Consider the following 22788-nt stretch of genomic DNA (forward strand, 5'->3'; position numbering starts at 1 on the left):
CTGCCTGCCACTTATTGGTTGTATCACTAGTTTGACAACTTGCTATTTTGGCATATACAACCTGCGCAATGATATAATAATAATACAACAAAAATCAAGTAGATGTCAGCTTTAAACTTTCAGTCTCTGGTAGTAGACAAGTTCTTGGTTTTATGCTGATTTTATAATGCTGTACAAATAAGCACAATGATATTAAAGTCACTGTGTGGATTGTTCTGCAGATAAATAAGTGTGTGACGTGGTTTTTGCTTCAATACTGTAAATTCTCACTTTTAGTAGAAATGTCTTTTGACTGAAAATAAAGACCTCATATCTTGTTTACAAGATTTTTAAAATGCTGGTGTCACTCATTCTGTATGGATTTTTGAATCTGCAGAAATGCTTGGGAAGGTAAATATTTCCAAGCCAATGCTTAACAGCTGATTGAACAGAAGACCGAGGCCGTGACGGCGCTGTAAAAAGTCATTTAGCTGTAAAGATACTGCTGCTTTTGCAGCTCTGTATCACTTCCAAAATTAGAACACTTGGCTGAGACAGTTTTGCTCAGGGTGACTGGTCTTGTCAGCATAAATTCACGCAGCAAGGCATGCGAGGCATAAGTTATGTATCTGGGAAAAAAGAAAAGATCAGTCCCATCTGTCACATCTTCAACATCAGTTTTTCCAACTCCCACATGGTGACATCTTGTCAGTGCAGTGTAATGCAGCTACTTTAAGTGCAGGCTATGAAGTGAAGTAGTCAGAATGAAAAAGGTAGCATGTAGCAGATACTGCTGCATGAAAGCACATAAGATTTAGTGTCTTTGTCAAAGACATTTCACAATCATGGTGTCACGGTCCGGGGCAGTGGCCGTGTGGAGAGTGGAAGGAGGACCCAAAACGCAGCACTTATTCAGATGTGAGGGTGATTTATTGTTAATAACAAACACAAAGTGGAGATGGCAAACAGAACTAAGGACGAAACTAAACTGGGATAAACTACACAGAGGAGTGGCAAACCTGAACATGAAGGGAGAACAGCAGGGAGAACACGCAGAGGATTACACCAGGTAGGAACACAGGTAGGAACACAGGTGACGCGACGAGGAGCAGAGGAAGTCACACGCTATAAATACACAAAGAGACACTGGGAAATCACACACAGATGGGGGAAACAGCTGGACCTGATTAACCTGACGAGACAGGGGAACACTAACACCAGGGACCAACAGAGGGAGCACAAACCCAGAACCCAGTGTCTAAAATCCCAAACACAAACCATCCCAAAACAGCCATGAATAATAATGAAGGTAATAACAATAAGTACATAAACATAAAGTCACTGAGTCATGGTCGCAGGACCATGACAGTACCCCCCCCTCAAGGGCTGGCCCCCGACAGCCACAGAAACACACCACCAGATCCGGGCGGGCGGCAGGGGGCCCAGGACGGAGGGACCGGACCACGACCACGGACGGAGGCCCCAGAGTCCCAAAACAAAGATGAACACAAAACCCACAGGGGAGCAGAGTCCAAAACACAGTTCAGGAGGCCGTCCACGAAGAAGGCAGCGGCGGCGCGTAAAGAGTTCAGGAGGCCGGCCGTGCGGAAGGCAACGGCGGCGCGTAAAGAGTTCAGGAGGCCGGCCGTGCGGAAGGCAACGGCGGCGCGTAAAGAGTTCAGGAGGCCGGCCGTGCGGAAGGCAACGGCGGCCACTCAGGCGATGGCGGTCCGGGGGCCGGCCGTGCGGAAGGCAACGGCGGCCAGTCAGGCGACGGCGGTCGGCCAGTAGCCTAGCCAGCGGTCCAGAAAACGGCCGTTTAGCTCCAGACCCAAACGAGGCTGGGCCAGGCAAGGCTGAGGGCACGGAAGCCGGGACCGCAGCAGGCGGAGATGATGATGCAGACACGAAGGCTGGACCAGACGAGGATGCAGACACGGAGGCTGGACCAGACGAGGATGGAGACACGGAGGCTGGACCAGATGAAGATGAAGCCGGACCAGACGAAGATGAAGCCGGACCAGACGAAGATGAAGATGAAACCGGGCCAGGCGAAGATGAAGATGAAACCGGGCCAGGCGAGGATGAAACCGGGCCAGGCGAGGATGAAACCGGGCCAGGCGAGGATGCAGACACGAAGGCTGGACCAGGCGAAGATGAAGGCGGACCAGGCGAAGATGAAGCCGGGCCAGACGAAGATGAAACCGGGCCAGGCGTGGATGAAACCGGGCCAGGCGTGGATGAAACCGGGCCAGGCGATGAAGAAGCTGCAGCTGAAGCTGGGCCAGGCGAAGCTGACGCTGTAGCTGAAGCTGGGCCAGGTGAGGATGAAGCTGGACCAGAATCAGGCGAGGATGAAGCCGGGCCAGGCGTGGATGAAGCCGGGCCAGGCGTGGATGAAGCTGTAGCTGAAGCTGGGCTAGGCGAAGCAGACGCTGAAGCTGAAGCTGGGCCAGGTGAGGATGAAGCTGGACCAGAACCAGGCGAGGCTGAAGCTTCAGGCTGAGGCGTGGCAGTAGCAGGTGGTAGCGCTGCAGGTGATGGTACTGCAGGAGGTGGCGCTGCAGCCACAGGTGGAGAAGCAGCCGCAGGTGGAGAAGCAGCCACAGGTGGCCGGACGGGATCCTCGGGCCCCCCAGCCGACGTGGCAGCAGGTGTGGCATGAGGCTGGACGGGCTCCTTGGGCCCCCCAGCTAGTGAAGCAGGAGGCTGGACGGGCTCCTCGGGCCCCCCAGCAGGCGAAACAGGAGGCTGGACAGGCTCCTCGGGCCCCCCAGCGAAAACAGCCGCAGAACCAGTGGGCACCGCAGCCCCCGGCACACACGAAACAAGACCAGCAGGCACGCGGGCCTCTGGCACATGTGAAACAAAACCAGTAGGCACGTGGGCCTCTGGCACATTTGAAACAAAACCAGTAGGCACGCGGGCCTCTGGCACACATGAAACAAAACCAGTAGGCACGCGGGCCTCTGGCACACATAAGGAGGGCTGCAGCTGCGCAGAGCACTGACCCTGCTCAGGCAGTGACAGCCCGGTGCAGTTCACAGCTGGCATCTTGGCCTCCAGGGGTCCAGAGTAAGCCGAGGGCAGTAACCCAGCCTCTGGGGAAGCCCCGGAGTGAGCAATAGTCTCTATTGTTGCCAGCTTTTGAGGAACAGGTCCGTAATGAAACAGTTTGTCTCCCTGCTCAGAAACAGCGGTGGAAAAACAGTGCGAAAATTGTGGCTCAGCCATCACCGGAACTGTGGGCTGTAGCGATGCTAGCGGTGGTGGTGGCTGAGTGGCTAACTGGAGCGGCGGTAGAACGGGTAATTGAGCCCTTAGGGAGGCTAATGGTTGAGCCACAGACCTGGGAGCTTGTGGCTGGACACAGAACTGAGCCGGAGAATGGTGATAAAGTCCTGGCTCAGAAGGAGTGGCAGAGACACAGTCTGTTAGTCTTGCAGAGGGTCTGTACACGCCCACTTGCGAAGGGTCCATTACCACGAAGGTGGGTAAGCGATCCGAACAGTCTCCCATCCCGCTCTGGATAGCCCCAGAAAACAGAGTCTCGGAATCTGGGGAAGCCAGAACATGTCGCTCGCTCACCGCCTCGGACTGCTCGGAAGTAAAAGCAGACGGGGGGTGAAGACCGAGGTCCAGAAGGAGGAACTCCCGCTCCCACGAACATAGCGAGCCCAGAAGCCATGGGAGACCGGTCACCAGACGCTGTAGCCGCCTCTCTACAGCGCGCTGGGACGTGCCACCCGGGCTTTCCAGCCACAGGTCGATGAGCTCCTGTGTGGCATCGATGAGAGTCTCTCGTAGCTCCCTGGACGGATTAAGCGCTGCTGGGTCCATTTGGTGGTCGCGTCGTACTGTCACGGTCCGGGGCAGCGGCCGTGTGGAGAGTGGAAGGAGGACCCAAAACGCAGCACTTATTCAGATGTGAGGGTGATTTATTGTTAATAACAAACACAAAGTGGAGATGGCAAACAGAACTAAGGACGAAACTAAACTGGGATAAACTACACAGAGGAGTGGCAAACCTGAACATGAAGGGAGAACAGCAGGGAGAACACGCAGAGGATTACACCAGGTAGGAACACAGGTAGGAACACAGGTGACGCGACGAGGAGCAGAGGAAGTCACACGCTATAAATACACAAAGAGACACTGGGAAATCACACACAGATGGGGGAAACAGCTGGACCTGATTAACCTGACGAGACAGGGGAACACTAACACCAGGGACCAACAGAGGGAGCACAAACCCAGAACCCAGTGTCTAAAATCCCAAACACAAACCATCCCAAAACAGCCATGAATAATAATGAAGGTAATAACAATAAGTACATAAACATAAAGTCACTGAGTCATGGTCGCAGGACCATGACACATGGACTGTCTAACAGTCTGCTTGTCTAAATTTTTTTGTTTCTTCACACCAATGTTGGTCAAGTTACTTGAAAAAAGTAATTAGTTACCAATTACTGATTACTTCTCCAGAAAAGTAATCCCATTATTTTACTGATTACTTATTTTCAAAAGTAATTAGTTACTTAGTTAATTAGTTACTTTTTAAAAACATAATACACAACCTAAATACGTAGCAATAGAAGCAATAAAACTTTCAGCCCAGTTCTGTTAAACCTATTTTCTGCATATTCCAGCATATAAAATAAAATAATGATTTGTGTTTACACTCACTCTTTCAAATAGATGCAAGTAAAACACAAAAAAATAAATAAATAAAATCAAAGATCCAGCGGCACTGAGTCCTGTCGCAGCGGTCATGTCAGCGGGGTGATCTGTGAATTTCACATTCATGTGGCGGCTTGCTGGGTGCTTGCTCGGATTTGAAACGCTGAGGAAAGAAGTTTTCTTCCCCCGCAGAGTGAACAGCGGACGCTAATGTTTTTGTCACTTTTTACGGAAAGTCAAAGTAATGTCAGTACTTCCAAGCTTTAAACGCTGCATGGTCGTACTCTCTCCCGCACTCCATATTATCCATTGTTGATCTACACATGTCTGTTGCTGCGACGGGCATCGCACGCGCTTACGTCAGTGTCATGAGATGCTATCACAAACAAAATCACGATGGTTTACTAACGCAGTAACGCAGCGTGTTTACAGGAAAGTAACAGTTATCTAATTACTTTTTTTTGCAATAGTAATCCCTTACATTACTAGTTACTTGAAAAAAGTAGTCAGAAATACAATAACGCAGCCCATCTTGGCTCCACGGTGCTGTTACCTACTGGAGAAGGAACATACTACCAGATTGTACACTAAAAAAAGGATTATTCATAATTTAGAGTAAAATACAACAAAAATATGTAAAATAAAAGGTTTATTTATTCAAATATTCAATCATTAAAGAAAACATGCTTGATATAAAGTGAATGCATATCATGAAATTTACCATTTTATATTGTACTTACATAAAAAAAAATTACATGAAAATCTTACATATTATCAAATTACATCGTTTTCTGTGGGGTTACTAAAGTATTCTGATTCTGACCACTTAAAACCAACATTTTGGGCACAAATGTCACATTAAACTTCACATGAATCCAAGTCTTTCAGTGCCTTTAGTAGACAGTCAGAGCACTGGACCTAATTTTCCAAGCTTATCTCTGTGATGTTTAGTAGGTTTGAACACTCACAGCCAGTTTGCATCATCACTTTGAGTGCTTTGTGTGGCTTGCCGTGCGATCATTGTATTGCTGGGAACATTTCGTCACAGTCTCGGTGCCCTGTCCTGTCTACAAATTTGACTGCTGAGCTCACATGTCAGCAACTCTCACACTATGAGCTGGCACGTACGGTCCAGCTGGTGCACTGTATCACTCAGCTCCTCTGCACTCTCTGTCTCTCTCTTCTGGTTTTGATCTATCACGGCTACCTACCTCTTTACGGCTACCTACCTAATATCGTTATCTTATTCTCCCTCTGCTCATTTTGGACTGATTGAAAATGATCCTCAACATTAAGCCGTGCATAGTTTCTCAGTTTGTTTGCTTTAGTTTTTTCTCCTTATGCACAGAGCAATACACTTAACACCTTAAATCAGACTTAAATCACTAAAATAAAGAACTAAGTTGGATGTGACTGTCGTGGGACACAACAGTCACGTGGACCTCTCTTGCTTTTTCCTATTTTCTGAAACATACTTCATATACACTGCTGGCATGTTCAGATTATTAAACATGGCCAAATATTCAAATAATAAGCTCATGGGCAAATAATCGCTAAGAGCCAAAAGCTCAGGCTGCTCTAAATATTCACTTTCAGGCTTCTTTTTTTAAACTCTGGTGTAGTGGTTAAAACATTTGCTTGGCAAACGAAAGGCTGCTGGTTCAATTCCAGCCAGAGATGGGGTTACATCAGGAAGGGCGTAAAACTCAACCTGCCAAATTGAACCTGTGTAGCTACATGTGGCGACCTCTTGTGGCAAAGAAATTGCTGAAGGTAGCTTTCTGTCTATGTGATAACAAAGACAGCATAAATTCGATTTAGAGGACATAATGATATACTTGCACATGTCAAACAGGGGCCTAAATTGGACAAAAGAGGCTTTGTTTCTCTTTTTTTCTTGCTACTTACGTGAAAACCAACAATTCACTGTTGCCTCTCTATTTTTATCCATCCTGTAGGTTTTATTTTCTTATCTTCCTGACCACTGCCTCCCTCTTACATCTCCCCTCTTCTCACTCTCCTTGTGGTTATTTATGGCCCGGTATGTGCCGTGCCGGCCAGAGGGCTCGTGCTCTAGTGATGTGTGGATGCCGTCGGCCCCCTTCTCTGATTGCACCAGCAGACATCACAGATAATTATAGCTTCGCCACGGTCAAGACGCAGCACTGTCACACTCAATCACGCTCAGCTTGATGAATAAAGAGAAAAGGAGGGTGCGCTGGGATTGGAGGGGCTTAGTGTATACTTGCCCATGTGGGAACAGTCACTGCGTGTTCTGGCTGCTTTTGAGCATCACTCAGTGAGTCAGACACTCAGGTCTGTCACTTTAAGATATCATCCTGAGCGATCAGACCAACCAGAAACCAGAGCGGTCCAGTGTCACGAGCCCACACTGCTTTATTAATGTCACCTTCTGTCGTACAGCATTAATGTGCCGTCACACATCATAAGGCTGGATTAGCAGTTTGATGAAACAGCAGGAAATGGCAAATTGACCATCATTTGTTTTTTTATTAAGCTACTTTTACAGTAAATTATTGTAAAAACTGTGACACAGTGGTGTGAGTGAACATGTCAGGCACGACTTGCAGTTACTGATAAGGTAACATTTGAAAAGTTCTTTAGAAAAAGGCACCCAAGCTTAGGTAAGGACATAAAGGACATCCAGAGACATCTAAGGGTTCATAACACATAACACAGCTACAACTTTGCTTTAATCTTTGTTTTTTTCTTGCTCTGGCTGCAATATTATTCTCAGACGTTCAGTTTACATTTAAGGTGGAACTTGATAAATCCTGTTGACAATGACTTCCAAGTGTTATTTGCAAAGCTGCCAAATACAAGCCAAAGATGGGAAAAGCAGGCAGTTAAATAATTTCTGCATTTGCTTTGTTTTTACACGGGTGATGTCTGTTTTATAGATATTCTTACTCTCTCAAGAGCTTCACAATTTAATCTGTCTCACAGGGAGTTTAAAAAGTTGAGGTACTTGAAAGACGCAATCAGTAAATTTATCCACAGAATATTACTGACATCCAGTGACGATGGACGAAAGACTTGCTAACAATGCAAAGTGGGCAAATCCCGAGATAGGTTTTTCTCCACTTTGAGACGAACAGTTGAAGTCATTATCAATGAGGGCTAATGCTACTGTTGGCTGACATACGACAAGCTAGGAATACATTACAAGGTTATCTAGGTAACTAAAACCTGGAATGTCATCTAGCAGTTTACACTAACATAAAGAAAGAATGTGTACTATCAACATGGGCTAATAAGTAAATCAGAGGAGCCCAAGATGCCATAGATGATGACCGAACAACAAAGACATGTTGTCTATACAGCCAGGTGAAAAATCATCGGCTTAGTCACACACGGTGATTTAAACAATTTCTTTCTGGATGCAGATGATCAGTTAAAATGTTTGAAAGATGTACAAAGTGGAGCTCCAACCAATATAAAAGCCAGTCACGGTGGTATGGAAGGTATAGTCACAGAAGGTTCAGTCCTGCTGTACAAGACTAACAATAACACCGTGATCAGGTTTGTTATTCTTATTCAGGAAACAGCAATGTCACTGAATTCCACAGTCACTCATATACTTGTGTTAATCTTTCCATCCGGCCACAGAGTTCAGTTTAAACTTCATCTTTAAGTGGGACAAGGCTACAGTGTTATAAAAACCTCTAGCATCAAGGTTCATGAGCACATAGCTGTCTGAAATAGGGCCGCCACTCTTCGGCAATCCTCCCCGTAACTGTCTCATTGTCCCATAATGCATGAGGTGTTATACTATATCATTAATGGTGCATTACAACATATCTGCCATGCACTAGAGTTTCAAAACTGCCCGTGGTCCAAACAGAGCAACTCACAGAGGACAGGAAAGGTCGTTCTGTGTTGCCGTGTGTTTAATCTCCTGCTATAACCAAGGGTGGGCAAGTGCTGTGAAAGGGGGTGCAGAGGGAAAGTACAACTGTAGGGGGTGAACTATGCAGGACTTGAAATAGACCACTGAAGTTGGCAGTCAACGTTAGGACTTCAGGGGGTACAGGGAGAGGGGTATGGGCTGAACATGACAAAGTTTGGAGGTTTAGCAGCTATCTTAAGGTGGTGCATCGTTGCAGGACTACTTCCCCATTTCATGCTAGAGAAGAAGCCATTTTGAGGCATCTTTATAAGAAAAAGACGATTCTGAGAAATGAAGGCCTTTTGGAAAAATTTGGGAAGTTCCTATGTTCTCAGCAAGGTTTTAATAGAAAAGAGCTTGTGCTGGAAGAAATTATTTTGGGCAGGAGTAGCCATCTGGTTGGGTTTTTAAAGGATTTTACAAGAGAAAAACACGAGCCATGTCCAGGAAGGAGCTACTCGATGCACGAAAAGCTTTGAGGAGCTTTAGGGAAGGTGTGAGTGGGCCGAGAAGCAAGAAACAAAGAGGTGAGTGGGAGATGGCATCAACACAAACGATGTACTACGACCAAAAAAATCTTATTTTTGTGGTGCTGAAGTAAGAGAATGATCATATTATTGCAGGGAGTTATAGTGTGCATACTCAACTAAGTGGAACAGCTGTAATGGAAATGAAAACAAGGCAATACACTTGAGGCCGCTATTGTTCCTGCTTAATTGGATTCAGTGTGTCTCTGTTGTGTCTTTGAAGGATAATGGTTTGTACTGCAGGCTTTACTTCAAGGTACACCAATCCTGTTTTGTGAAATTATTAATATAGCAGTTGCCTATAAACTGATTTTCTTTGAATTTTAACTGGTTTAGATTTGATGTCAAAAAAGCACAAATTAAAATTGGACTCACAGAATGATCACCAGCTAAATCTGAGCATTTCCTGTTGCTTTTAAAGGTTTCTGTGCATATACAGTCTTATACAGGATTAACATGAACATGGAAATACCTGAAATGTATGTTTTAAGTCAGCACTTTTATGGAAATCTTACCTATGTGCTTTTAGTTGTTGTTGATGTTAAGTTTGTGGGCAAACATTAATGTCACGGTTCTGGGTCCGTTGGACCCAGTATTTTGAGTTTATTGTGTTTTGATTTAAGTTTGCATCAGGGATTGTGTTCTTGTTCTCTTGTCGTGTTATGGTAATGTTTATGTCTATTTAGAGTTCCATGTTTCTGTTTATCTGGGTTTAAGATGTGGGTTTAGTTTCATATGTCATTTCAAGTCTGTCTCTGTCTAGTCTGTGTCTTAGTAAAGTGTGTTTTGTTTCCTGTTTTATTGTGAAGGTCTGCGTCTCATGTGAGTGTGTTCATTTTTACCTTTGTCTCGTCTTGTTGATTATTCCCAGCTGTGTCCACCACCTGTGTGTAATTCCCCTGTGGTTCTCTGTGTATTTAAGTCATGTCTTCCGTCATTGTTGTTGCTGGTCCGTCTGTGTTTCCACCCTGCGTCATCTGTGTGTTTCCCTGCTGTCACCATCTTGTACCGTCGTCCACCTTGCTTCATGTTTGAGTTCCGGTTTGTATTCAGTAGTTTAGTTGTCTCCAGTCTAGTTTAGTTCGTGTTCCATTTGCTGTTTGTCTATATTTATTTCGTGTCCAATAAACCACCTTCACTCCTCCACTACTGCCTGCAATTGGATCCTCATTTATTATTTTTATACGGCTCATCTCACTCGCCGTGACAATTAAACCTAATGTCTCCTAACTCAATGCCTCGGTAGCCATATACAGCATGGCATTCGACCCGGACCTCTTGTATGGATTAAACTGCCATACTGGAGCAGAAATAATCTGTCGCTCCTTGATGATTTCACATTCTCTAAACATTTTGTTCAAGTGGGTTAAGGATGTGGGACAATTAATTAGTTTCTCTGGTCTCACGAGGCAGCTGAGGCAATATGTGAGGGTAAAGCTTGCGCTGTTTAGCCTCTGGTCTGGCGAATGCTGTGTTCCAGCCTGCTGGTACACAGTCATTCACAGTAACCCTCAGGGATTTGGTCAGGATTAGGTGGTAGGATCAGGTTTCACTGTGACTGTCAACGCTGGCCACTGTCATTTGGGATTTCCAAAGTACTTCACAAACTGAACTGAATCATCATCCTGTAGCTCCTGAAGGTTTTTTGTTTGTTTATCTGGCAGCATATAAAGATCTCTTGTGAGAATTCTTCATAATTTTGCAGGCTTCACACATTACTTTCAACATTTACTGTGAGACTTTAAGTCTGGTCTGCTGGCAGTTTCATATATCAAATCTTAAAAAAAAAAAAACAACAACCAGCAAATGTCAATAATCTTGGGCTCGGTGAATAAGACGCCCTTTGTAGAATTTTGAAATGCAATAAGTCTCTTCTTCGTATATCATCTGTCCATAGCAAGATTACCCCCCCCCCCAAAAAAAACAAACAAAACAGAACTCACATTTTTACTTTAGACTCATAAAAACCTCTAAATTAAACAATAAATACCTGCCTTGTAACACCGAGCCTGCAAACACGGGTGTTACTGAACCTCGACCAATATAGATGCAACATAAATAAAGCATAACAAATTCTACAGCTATTTCCGCTACGGCAGTACCACGCAACCTCTTTGGTGCTATGCTTGGCAACCTTTAAAAAATGATGTAGTTTGCATTTTGTAATAGTATCCAACATTGGAAACTCCAGGATAGAAAGGATGAGTATTAGCACTGTTTGTAACAAGTTTCAGTCAGCATATGGAATAGAAAAAGGACCTTGTTTTTTGTTTTGTTTTTTACACATATTTAATGATTGAACAATGGCGTACACTCAAAATTTCATGAGCTTTTTTCTTTTTGCTGATCTCAGAAGAGATCAGCAAGTGGTTCATTGTTTGAAAAGCTTGAGGAAAAAAAACACTATTTTTGTTGTCTATTGTCCATTGTTTTTTTTTTTCAATCTTACAACATTTTTCAAAGAAAAGTAGATGAACAGCTTATGGGATTAGGATAGCTAGACAAATTTTTAAAGTGGGCCTGTTATGCTTAACCTTATTGTATCAAGTCCTATGAAAATTGACGTTTCTGCAAGACCCCACGATCCAGTGGCTTGTAGAACCACTTTTAATGGCAATAAGTTGAAGTAATTGTGTACTGTATGACTTTATCAGTCTCTTGCATTTTAATTTGCAGGCATTCATTTATCCATCGCTGTTTTAAGGTCTCATCACAGCATTTCAATTAGGTTGAGGTCTGGACTTTGACTTGGCACCTTGATTTTTCTTTTTTTCTTTTTAGTAATTCTATTGCAGATTTGATGCTGTGCTTGGGATCATTGTCCTGCTTCATGACCCAATTTCAGCCAAAATTAAGCTGTAGGACAGATGTCCTCACATTTGACTCTAGAATACTTTGTTATACAGAGGAGTGCGTGGTCGGCTCAGTGACTGCAAGGTGCTCAAGTCCCGTGGCTGCAAAACAAGCCCAAATCATCACCCCTCCAGCATTATGCTTCATAGTTGGTATGAGGTGTTTGTGCTGATCTGCTGGGTTTGGTTTTGTGCATTATGACGATTATAACATCTCTACTTAGGTCTTGTCTGTCCAAAGGACATCGTTCCATAAGTCTGGTGGTTTGTTCAGATGCAACTTCAGATGCTCATACTGAACATGGATGAAGTTTTTAAAAATGAGGTCAGTTACCTTTGCTTTGTGAGGGCCAACCAATCAGGAGCAAGGCTTCTTAAAGGGAGGGGGAAGCCAAGATTCCAAGAAATAAGAAGTCTTTTTCGACTGTGAATTTGAAAAAGATTAAGCTGGAAAAGGCAGAGATTGGTTTATCAATACAATAAATAATCAACAGATCTTTTGCTGTTGGGTCAGCTGAATTTGCTTAACAAACCTGGTTAAAAATGAAGATGCGGTCTGCTGAGGAAAACAGAAATGGTGTGATCACAGTGTAGTCTAACAGCAGCAGAATCTGTTTTCAGTTGCAGGGAGATTATGCCAGCCTTGCTGCTGATAAAGCTGTATGCCTGGAAGGCATCCATCAAGTCTTCTCCACAGAATGCAGCCTCTGTCACAAAATCAATGGGTTTCCGTGAAGTCTGCTTTCTCTCTTGTTGCTTTAAGCTAATTAAACTGTACCATGCTCCAAATTGCACCTGTCCGAAGTCTTTTTAATGCTCATTCACGGTTTGCTATCTCTCCGTGCATGTTGACATTGCAAGAAAACAAATTTTGCACTGAGTTGATTCAGCTGAGACGTTTATATCTGATTTTCAGGAGAAAATATGAGCCCATTTGGTTTTCACAGATGTGTCTGAAACATATCAGAGGCCACTAATAAGGATTCTGTCTATGTATGCTGAAGGTCTGAGCAGTGCATCGAACAGTGATGTTGCCTGAAGCTTCAAAGAAACCAGATTCAAAGTAAGATAGATAGCATGCACCAATCATATCTAATTATCCGTTCTTAATGGCTGACAGTGTATGATATCCCAGCCAGAGATTGGTTGCAGCTGCCTCGTTGTGGCTTTTAGTGAGTATAAAAAAAACCCACCTCATGAGTTTCTTCCTAGCAGCTCTGCCACCGTATCTAGATTTTCATTGGATGATGGTCATGGAAACTTGTGTTTTGATGGGCTTATTGATCTGGGGGGCGTTTGAACTGTTACTTGGGGGTGTATCCCATATCACGCATAAAGCATTGGTATCGATTGCTTCGCTTTCTCTGTTGGACTGAATGCCTCTGGCCACTGGTGATGGATGGAGGAGGAAGCGAGGCGAGCGAGGGTGAATAGAGGGAGGTTTGTTAAAATAACAATGGGAAACTGAAATCCGTTGCATCTGGGCTTGCATTTTAGTGAAAACCTAGTTTGGGATGTTTTGAGGAGAAGAATATATCTTTCACAGCTGGGTGACAGTCATCGGATAAATGCATCGAGAGGGAAAAAGCTAATAACTAGAATTAAAACCCATGTTCAGAGAGCGGCCCGACTGGAGTCAATCTCACATATTGTGCGTTTGCACGTCCACAAGCAGTAACATGCTTAACTTAACAATGCTAAAAAACATGTTATTTGGCAAAGCACGTCAGCAGGGATAGAAAAGGTGTGCTGATATGTGGATGCTTACTATGGGTGGTTAGAGGGGAAAAAAAGATCTGTGTCTGCCTGTTATTATTTTTAGATCCATGTGATAGAGGAGGGAGTACAGAAACTTCTGAAAGAACAATTAATTCAATCCAGAGAAAGAGGTTTAATGGAGGAGGTGGTTGGACGGTTGGTGCAATAGTCTTGTGACCTTTTCTTAAAAAAAAAAAAAAGACATCCTGGAGGGGAGTGTTTCATAATATTCTCTTTGTCTGATTTGCAGAAGCCTCTAAGTAGAAAAAGAATTTCATCAATAGTCATTTAGAGCGGTAATAACAAGAGAAATGTTGAAGAAAGAGTGCATCTTTCAGCTTTAATACATTTAACTGTTCCAAATTTTAAAAGACAATTTGTCACTAAGCAACAGAGTTGTGTGGTGGTTAGCATTGTCACCTCAAAGCAAAACAGGCCAGGGCCTTTCTGTGTGTTTGGTGATTGTAATTTGGCCATAGCAGTAGTAGAGGGCCTAGTTGGATAAGCGAATGGACTAGTACATAACACTTTTGGGTGACTACTTGCCTCATTCATCCAATCACACACACTCACAAAGATACTTTGACACGCAGACTGGAGTAGCTGGGGATTGAACCACTGATTTTACAATGAGTAAGATAAGATAAGATTATATGTTTTACAGCTTGCAACTCTAATGTCTCATCTCACCACTCTCAACAACTTAATTTCCAGGTGCACAAAGTTGGCTTTTTAACAGAAAAATCTATAATGGACTGACATGATGGCAGACAGATAAAGTTTGTGACCCTAACTCTAGTGGAAAATGCAGAGCACTTAGGAATGAAGCAACAGAAACAGATAGACTTTATTTAGGAGTTGATAAAGACCAGTGAACCTAAAAGGAAACCAACAATGTTTTAAATCTCTCTACGACGATATCTGCAAACAGTATGCAAAATATTTGCATCTCTGTCAAAAGGGAGCTCCAGCGTAGGATCAAACTCAAACCATATTAAGAAAGATATGCAAATACACACAATAAACATGACTAGTGGCCTGCTAAGAAAAACATCCACGTTACTTATGTTGCTTGAACAATTGAACAATACATGTGAGTGCGGTCATATGCAAAGTGAATATGTTGTTTTTCCCCAAACCCTCAGTAGATCAAAAAGCAACCATTTGAGATGGTAACTGTAATGGTGATTCAGAGACTCTGCACTTGTAGCAAAATGCTGAGATGTGTGGCAAACTAAATAAGTAGGTGGCTAAACTGAGGAGATGACGCGCATGTAAAGTAGACCCCCGTAATAAGGTAAAAAAGCAGCTTCCACAAGTTTTTTTTCTTGGAGTTAAAAAGTAAAGAAAGAATTAGTCTCAATGTAAAAATCTGTCTTCACTTTAATGTTCCTAATATTAAAGAAAACCTTGCTACTATCAATGGACTTACAAGTGAGTGTAAAAATCTCCTATTAAACCCTAAAAACTCTGTGGGTGAGCCATGGACAAGACTTGTGGATGACTGGTAGTTTTTGGTTTCCATTTGTAGGCTGTTTATAAAGGAATGGAATTTTGTTTCCATGGAGGGAATAATCACAGTAAAAAGTAAAAGAGGGAGTAACACTTGCTATGCAGTAATTTTTTGTTTGATTTTTAAATTCAGTTTTTAAAAAGCACATTGAACATGTAAAGTCATGGTACAATAATCCCACAATACTGAAAAAAGAATAAGAATGGGAATAAGAATAAGAACAAGAATGGGGACAAAAACAAAAATAGCAATAGAAATAAGAAAAAGAATAAGAATGGGAATTAGCATACGAATAAGAATGGGAATGAGAATAAGAATGGGAACAAAATAATAACAGGAAAAAAATCAGAACAAGAATAATAATAATAATAGGAATACAAATAAGAACAAGAATCAGAATGCGAGCTAGCATAAGAATAAGAATAGGAACAATAATAATAATAAGAGAACTAGAAAAGGAATAAGAACAAGAATGGGAACAAAATTTAAAAAATAGGAACAACAATAAGAATAAGAACAGGAATAAGAATAAATATATGTATCAGCAATTAACAATTTTATTTTGTTGCACATTTAATTAGAGTTTATATCTCTGGATTTTAGACAACAACCACATCACTATGGGAACTTGCAATCAACGCTCTGCAGTGTTGTTTTTTTTTTTTTTTTAAATTTTGGTTGTTTATTTGACTAAATTATTTATTCAATAATGGGGACACTTTTATGTTTCCCTCAAACTATGGCTGCTATTTGTTGGGTATTGACCTCTAATGCATTTAGGGTAGTGCATTTGCTCTTCTACTCCATATTATCCTCAGATGCTTGAGGTCTAGACGCTATCACTGGTTAAAGGTAACCGACATGAAATAGAGATAAATATTTGATGGCTTGTGGGTTTTTCTGAGAGGCTGCGACCTTCCTTGCAGAGGATGACAAAAAGGAGAATAAACTGGGAGAGGCTGTAAGGATGGTGGTAAAGATTTGGTTTCCCTCATGAATCTTTTCCCCATCTGTCCCTCATTCTTCCACCCCCACCCCCGGCTTTCTCTTTTTTCTTTTTCCCCTCTCGTTCATCTCTAACTGACTCATTTGCATCAGCCTTGCTCTTTCTCATCTCCAAGTCCTCCGACTCAGAGAAAAGTCAACACGCTTTGCCAAAGCTTCTCATTTTTCCACCTCCTCCTCCTGTTATTCTCCACTCTCATCACTGCAATCAAGCCCAGCGCACCCCTTATGCTCAGACTTACAACCCCCACCTCCCCTTGTTCTGAGTGTGCTTTCTCTCTTTCTCTCTCTCTCGATTGAGGGGCAGAGAGTGGGGGGAGTTTAGACAAACCAGCTGAGAATTGCCCCCTCTAAAGGCAGCCTCTACGTCAGACAGGGATGCTGTTCACATCAGCGGATACACACTCAGACACAAAGACACCTGGCTCTGGCTTATTTGCATCCTCCAGCTCTCTCTCTCGGTGCCTTTCTCCCAGTCTTGTTGCCAGACTGGAGAGTAAACACGCCCACGCACAAAAAGGCAGCTGAATCCCGCTCTGAATCCTGATTTTTATGTTGTTGTTGATGCCACACCCTGGGCTTTTTCGGGTGGCCGGGATGTTTTCGTGAGCTCATGCCACAGGTAATCTTGAACACTTGAAGATGAAGAAAATCTGGTCCAAGAAGAGATTTCAGGTGAGTTTGCTTCTTTACGGAAGAATGTCCACAGTGGTGCTTTTATGAAGCGCTAGTCACGATGCTTTTCTTTTAGATTTGTAGGTTTTTAAACATATTAGGATGACATGCCACACCCTTTACCTGATAAGGATGCACATTTGTTGATTTGCCAAAGGCAAATGACTTTAAAATACACATCAGGAATTAGGATTAAGACGTTTTAAGTTAATACAATGAGATCAACTTCAATACTGTAGGGAAAATGCTACAGGAACTAAATTATTAAATGTAATGCTTGCTGTTTTTTGCATTTGTGTTTGATATCTGTTGAAAAATTAGGGATGAATCCCAACAATCGAACAGAGAAAGTCAGCCTGGGGAAAATGTAATTTACCTTCCTGAATACATTCAAAATGATTTCTGAAGACACTCATCCTGAAAATCTAAAAAGGCAACATCCATTTTCACACCCTCAAGTCCAAATGCACTCCCTCTGTTACAGTGTGCACATTGTTTGTCATGAAATATTAATGTTGCTCGGGTGATCGAGACAGATTTGTTATACAATAAGAAATTCGTATGACAGGTTTCACAAATTCGGAGCAGATGAAAAGTGTGTCAGTAGGCTACACTCCATGGAGACATGAGAATCAGGGCAGCTACTCACAATGGCTACAAAGTGAGCGACGCACAATACGAAGCTGATTTCTGACGGTCCCTTTGCCTCTTTTGAATCCTACATCCAACTCTTGAGACCTGTTCTTTCGCTTGCCACCAGCAGATTTGTCGGAATAATGCTGGAAGGATTTAGATTATACCCACAGAATATGTTTTTGAAGTCTTTGCCAAATCCAAATTTTCCAAAGGACGCCGTTTGTGGCTGGGTTTTGCTGATATGAACACCTTGGGGGCATAACAATGGAGATCATGACAACGATGGAAGCTTCTAGGGCAATCTGTCAAACAGCGGTTACCACCAGGCAACTGTTAATCAATTTGCCTGACACAAAAACATCAACCAATAGGAAGTGAGCGGGGAATGTGGCGGGCAGGGGTGGGGGGTGGGGGAAAAGTGTGAAATGAGTCACTTCACTTTGCACTTTTCCTATTTCTGCTTTCAAGCCGCTGCACAGCCGTGAGTCATTCTGAGGAGTGCTCCTCTGTGATGATTGACAGACTGTCCAGGAAGCAGGTTCACCAGCTGCTTTAACAGCACCGACACTCAAGATTTGTCACATATTCTCATATTAAGTAGATCTCTTGATTTTACAGTTGTATCATTTATCAATTTGAAAAATATCACATTTCCTTGTGATAGTGACCTGTTGTGGCCTTTAAGAAGTTGTAAAGCATGTAGCAAGTCAGATGTAAAGCTTACCTAGCCATGAAGTGATGATGTATTGAAGAAAGGAAGAATAAAACAAATAAAATGAGCACAATAATCTACCAGGCCTAGTTTGCGTAGAAAATATTTCTTTTCAACCATATGCAGATTTTTCCTTTTTTTGACTTTATTCTGTACCTCTATACAGAATTTCAACTTTGAGTTTCATTCCCTTTTTTAATGACTTTCAATCACCTCTCACCATCTTTATCAGCATATCTGGACAACTGAACTTCAAGAGAACAAGAGGCTAGCAAAACTGACTGACTTATGGCCCCATTCATTAAAAATGTCCTAAATTTATAGTTGAACGTAGTCTTTAAGAAAAGTTTTGTTTATTAAGGACCTAAAAATACTATTTGTTATTCACCATTTGCTTGACTAAAGATATCTCTATGTCTGCCTACTGTAGATCACAATTTTCTCTTAGTCAGGAATTGCCATGTTGTTTACAAGTTGTTTAGCAACAGCTTCTCCTCAAACATGAGTGCAAGACTGGAGAGGGTTGACTATCATTTCAGCTACATAGAAGGCCCTGTGAAATCACTGTATCTAGGCAGGATTCTCACTTACAGGCGTTGAGTCATATTCTAGTAGATTGGGAGTGGGCCATTGTTTTTCCCAGTGGGCCATAAGAAACTGAGACTTTTGTGGAGGGCCGTGCCAATAAACTGAACTCAATTCTGCTCAATAACAATTTTATCTCCTTATAAGCTTTTGGTGCAGCCCTCCACAACAGTCCCAGTTTCTTATGTTTGCCCCCGGAAAGATTAATTGCCCACCCCTACTGCAGGTGACGTTCATGTCCTTTGAGACAATACACATCCCACACATCACTTAATTAATCTAGACTTTGCACAGAAATGATTTCATTAGTGAAGAAACAACTTCACTGCTCAAGAAATGTACCTATAATTTATAATGACAGTTTCTTACAGCGCAGATATCCCACTGTATCCCACTGTGTTGTTTTTCTTCATATTTACAGGCAATGTCATAATGAAGCAAGGGCAAAGAGATCATGTTAAAGAATGCCACAATATCAGATTTTCACCCCACAATTATCATGTCCAAAACATACAGGCACTACATTTACTCTTCTTGGGTGCGAGAGGCTTCAAGTGTTTTTCTCCAGCATAATGGTAGCCACAAAGTGTAGCAACGAGCTAGCTAGTTAGCTACTACCCTAGCTATTGCAGTAGTCAGCTAGCTAGCATGATGTCATTTTCTTTTTTGCTTCCTTCAAAGCAATTAAGGTGCCATACATCTATAATTCAGTGATATCACTACTTCATTTTTCAAACATCAAGGTTATCATGAGTGCTGGTATATTGTAATATCGTGAGCTAGAATATTTTCCACAGCAGATATTTTGGCTCGCCACTGTAGGAAAAGAGTAATGAATAACCTTAGTTCCTGGAACCTGAAGTCCATTAATTTTCAATTAGTCCATATCAGTCGGGAAGCATGAAAAACACCCCGAAGTAGTGATGTTCGATTCGTGAACGAATCGTTCAATACTCGAGAATCACTTTACTGACTCGTGAATCATGATTCACAAGCCCAACTGACTCACTGACTCATCCCTGTTGCTGTTAGCAAACTAATTCCATTAGTAGAAATACATCTAGCTTATAATTAAAATTGTGGGGGGGAAACAACAGCCAGTTTCGTAACAAAAGCATTTCTGCCCTGAACTGGAAGAAAAAACCCTGAGTAGAAGCTCACATCAAGAATCAAAGAGCTGAATCAAAGAGCGAGCGATCGAATCACTCACTCACTCACTCACTCACTCACCCCCTCCCTCCTGTGCTGAATCAAAGAGCGAGCGAACGAATCACTCACTCACTCACCACCTCCCTCCTGGCTCACAGCTTCTTCTTCTTCTTGGTTGGCAACCAATGTTAAGGCGCATTACCGCCCCCTGGCTCACAGCTCAGTGGACATTTAGATGAGAAAATATATATTTGACACACTTAAGGAAAATACTAATAAAATACAAATAAACAAAATAAATGTTTATTAAGCAATTTTGATAGGAAATTGCTTAATTTTAGAAATGTTTTTGCTCTTTTTTTCTCTATAAAATAGTCTTTTGTTTTTTTTTAATCATTCATCTTAGCAGTGGGATTTACATGAAAAGGGAAACAAATTAAGTTTGAGTGAAAATGTAAAATTTTTGCACTCTCTGGTCAACTGACTCAGTGAATCAAATGACTCAAAAAACCACTTTCACTTTGGTGAGTGACTCATTAACACTCGATTCAGTAAAAAGAATCAAATTTACCATCACTACCCGGAAGCCGAGGGGAGGCTCAGAAGGATGTGTGTAAATAAAAAGCAGATGTAATTACAGCTATTAGTTACACTTGTGCTTTTCCTCAGACGACGAGGCAAAAGGTCTGCTGTGAAAAACGCCTATTTATAGTACATGCCCCATTTTTGAATGTCTGTGATGAAATTACAATTGGAAAGCGCTAAATACAACTGGAAACATCCACCATGACTAAACTCACTTAATTTGACCACAAAGCTTTCAAAGCTTTTTTGTGTCCAGATGATTCTCCAACAAGGACCTGAGAGGAAGATCAATATGCTAAACAAATTAAGTATCCGTAGGGCTTTTTGACTTTTTAGCGAAGTGCAATAGCAGTGAAGTATGAAAGCAAATTGGCTTGACAGTACCGGAGATGCACGATAGACACAGGTGAAAACTGTGATCCGATGCCTGAAGTGCATGGTTTTATTAAGGATGAGCTGTTTCATTAAGGACCAAAGTATTTTTCCGTAAATGGGAATCTATGCATTTTGTTTTTCTGTGTTAAATAGAGTGTTTGGCTGCCTTCACTGTTGAATAATGCATTTTACTCTTGTATCTTATTTCAGAGAACTGGGCATTCCACACGGACATTTGGCAGATTTACCCATGGTGTGTTGTCAGTATGAGCTTTACACCAGTTCTATTCTACCGTAGTCTCTTCCGTTATTATATTTAATTCATTTATTTATTGTTTTGGTTTTAAAAAATGTAAATTTGAGCCATTTCTCTCTTTTTTTGCCTGATCCCATTTCTTTTGTCACCATTTTAGCTTTCAATGGCATGCGCTTCAGTTGGAACAACTCTACATAAAAGCTGTTTTTTTACGTATGTTTTAAAAACACCTGTATTGCTTCTGTGTATGTTCTACTGCTCGACTCCAGCAAGAAAGTGGGGCTCATTCTTGTACATCCACCCCCACAAAGCAATATCGCTGCAGCATAAAAATCCTGTGTAAATTTGACGGCTTGAGGTATAATATTTGGCAATATTTGTGTAATGTAAGCTGTTCCAGTCACATTACTATTCAGGCTATACACTTCAAAATATATTTCGTTGTAATTACATCACTGAGTTGATTTAACTCGCCTGGCATGCGAGCTATTTAACTTCATTTGATACAGCTGGGTGGATCTACATACCCACACCTGTAAAAAAAACACACACATACACACACTAGCAGTGCAATAGGTTAATTGTGCTTCTTCATGTTACACTGGCTTTCTTATTGTTAGGCAGAGCTTCTGGAATTATCTAATAAGGATGTGACTTGATGTGAGGCGCAATGAGGTGCAACCTATTTTGTGGTTGTCGTCCTCCTCCTTCGCAGGCTCTCTAACCAGTAAACATATCTGTCAGCCACCCAGCAGTTTGGCTGGTGATTTTAGACTCTAATGGGTACGAAGAGGATTGGTCGTGTGGGTGAGAGAGATGCTGGTTTCCATAGTAACGGTGCTCTCCCGTCTGCCCTCTCTTGCTGCCACTATGGAAGCGAAGTTTTCCGCTCCTGCCGAAAGCAAAGCTATGGTAAACCCGCCTGTCATCCTCTCTCCTTTGTTTTTATTTATTTGATTTGTTTCTGTCGCTGACCTCATCTGATGTAATGTGATCTCAGCAACGGAGATGTGGTTTCAGGCTCCTTACTTTGACCCTGAGTGTCTGTGTGTGTGTGTGTCTGTTTGCCTCTGTGCTGCATCTTTTGTCCTCAACATCTAGGCCGAGCTTTGTCAATCAGCGATCTGCGATCCTCTGTTTGCATCGTGTTTATCGTCGTCGCACCCTGTTGTTTTTGTGTCCTTTCCGTTTTTGAATGTTCCCCATAAAACTGAGAACCAAGTCAGATGCTTATCCCACGTCTTCTTTTTGTAAATTATGCACTCAGAGTTCAGCTTTCACTTGTATTATATACAAACCATATTTATTTACTGATTGTAGTTGTCCTCTTTTGTGAAAACAGTCATGCATGCATGAGTTCAAGTCAAATAACGAGGTTTGAGTAAGATTTAAGATTTTGCTCTTCTTCCTTACATATAGATTCCTCTTGAGCTTCAAGCTGACTCAAAACTGAGTCAAGAGCATATTTACATACCCCTCCCCTGCATGCATTTTTATAAGCCACAGCTGGCTTCATGTCACGCTCCAGTTTCAACCCATTTATTTCACTCTGGGGGGGGGGGGGGGGGGGGGGGGGGGCGAGGAAGGG

At 42.4% G+C, this 22788-nt stretch overlaps 1 protein-coding gene across 9 annotated transcripts in view; it reads left to right on the plus strand.

Annotated features, from left to right (window-relative positions):
• Positions 1-22788, plus strand: part of LOC101478469 (striated muscle preferentially expressed protein kinase) — a 63187-nt gene that overhangs the window by 3044 nt on the left and 37355 nt on the right. The window contains exons 1-3 of one of the 9 annotated variants that reach the window (XM_012924691.5): positions 16404-16902; positions 21155-21197; positions 21945-22112. The exons of 3 other annotated variants lie outside the window; for them this stretch is intronic. In XM_012924691.5, the coding sequence (XP_012780145.3) occupies positions 21980-22112 (133 nt within the window). In that variant the 5' untranslated portion in view covers positions 16404-16902; positions 21155-21197; positions 21945-21979. Of the gene's footprint in view, positions 1-8714; positions 9100-16403; positions 16903-21154; positions 21198-21915; positions 22113-22788 lie in introns of those variants that run through there. 5 more of the 9 variants (XM_012924692.5, XM_076880396.1, XM_076880395.1 and 2 more) reach the window with 5 other exon arrangements.

Source organism: Maylandia zebra, linkage group LG23 (assembly GCF_041146795.1).
Source record: "Maylandia zebra isolate NMK-2024a linkage group LG23, Mzebra_GT3a, whole genome shotgun sequence".
Classification (NCBI taxonomy): Eukaryota; Metazoa; Chordata; class Actinopteri; order Cichliformes; family Cichlidae; genus Maylandia; species Maylandia zebra.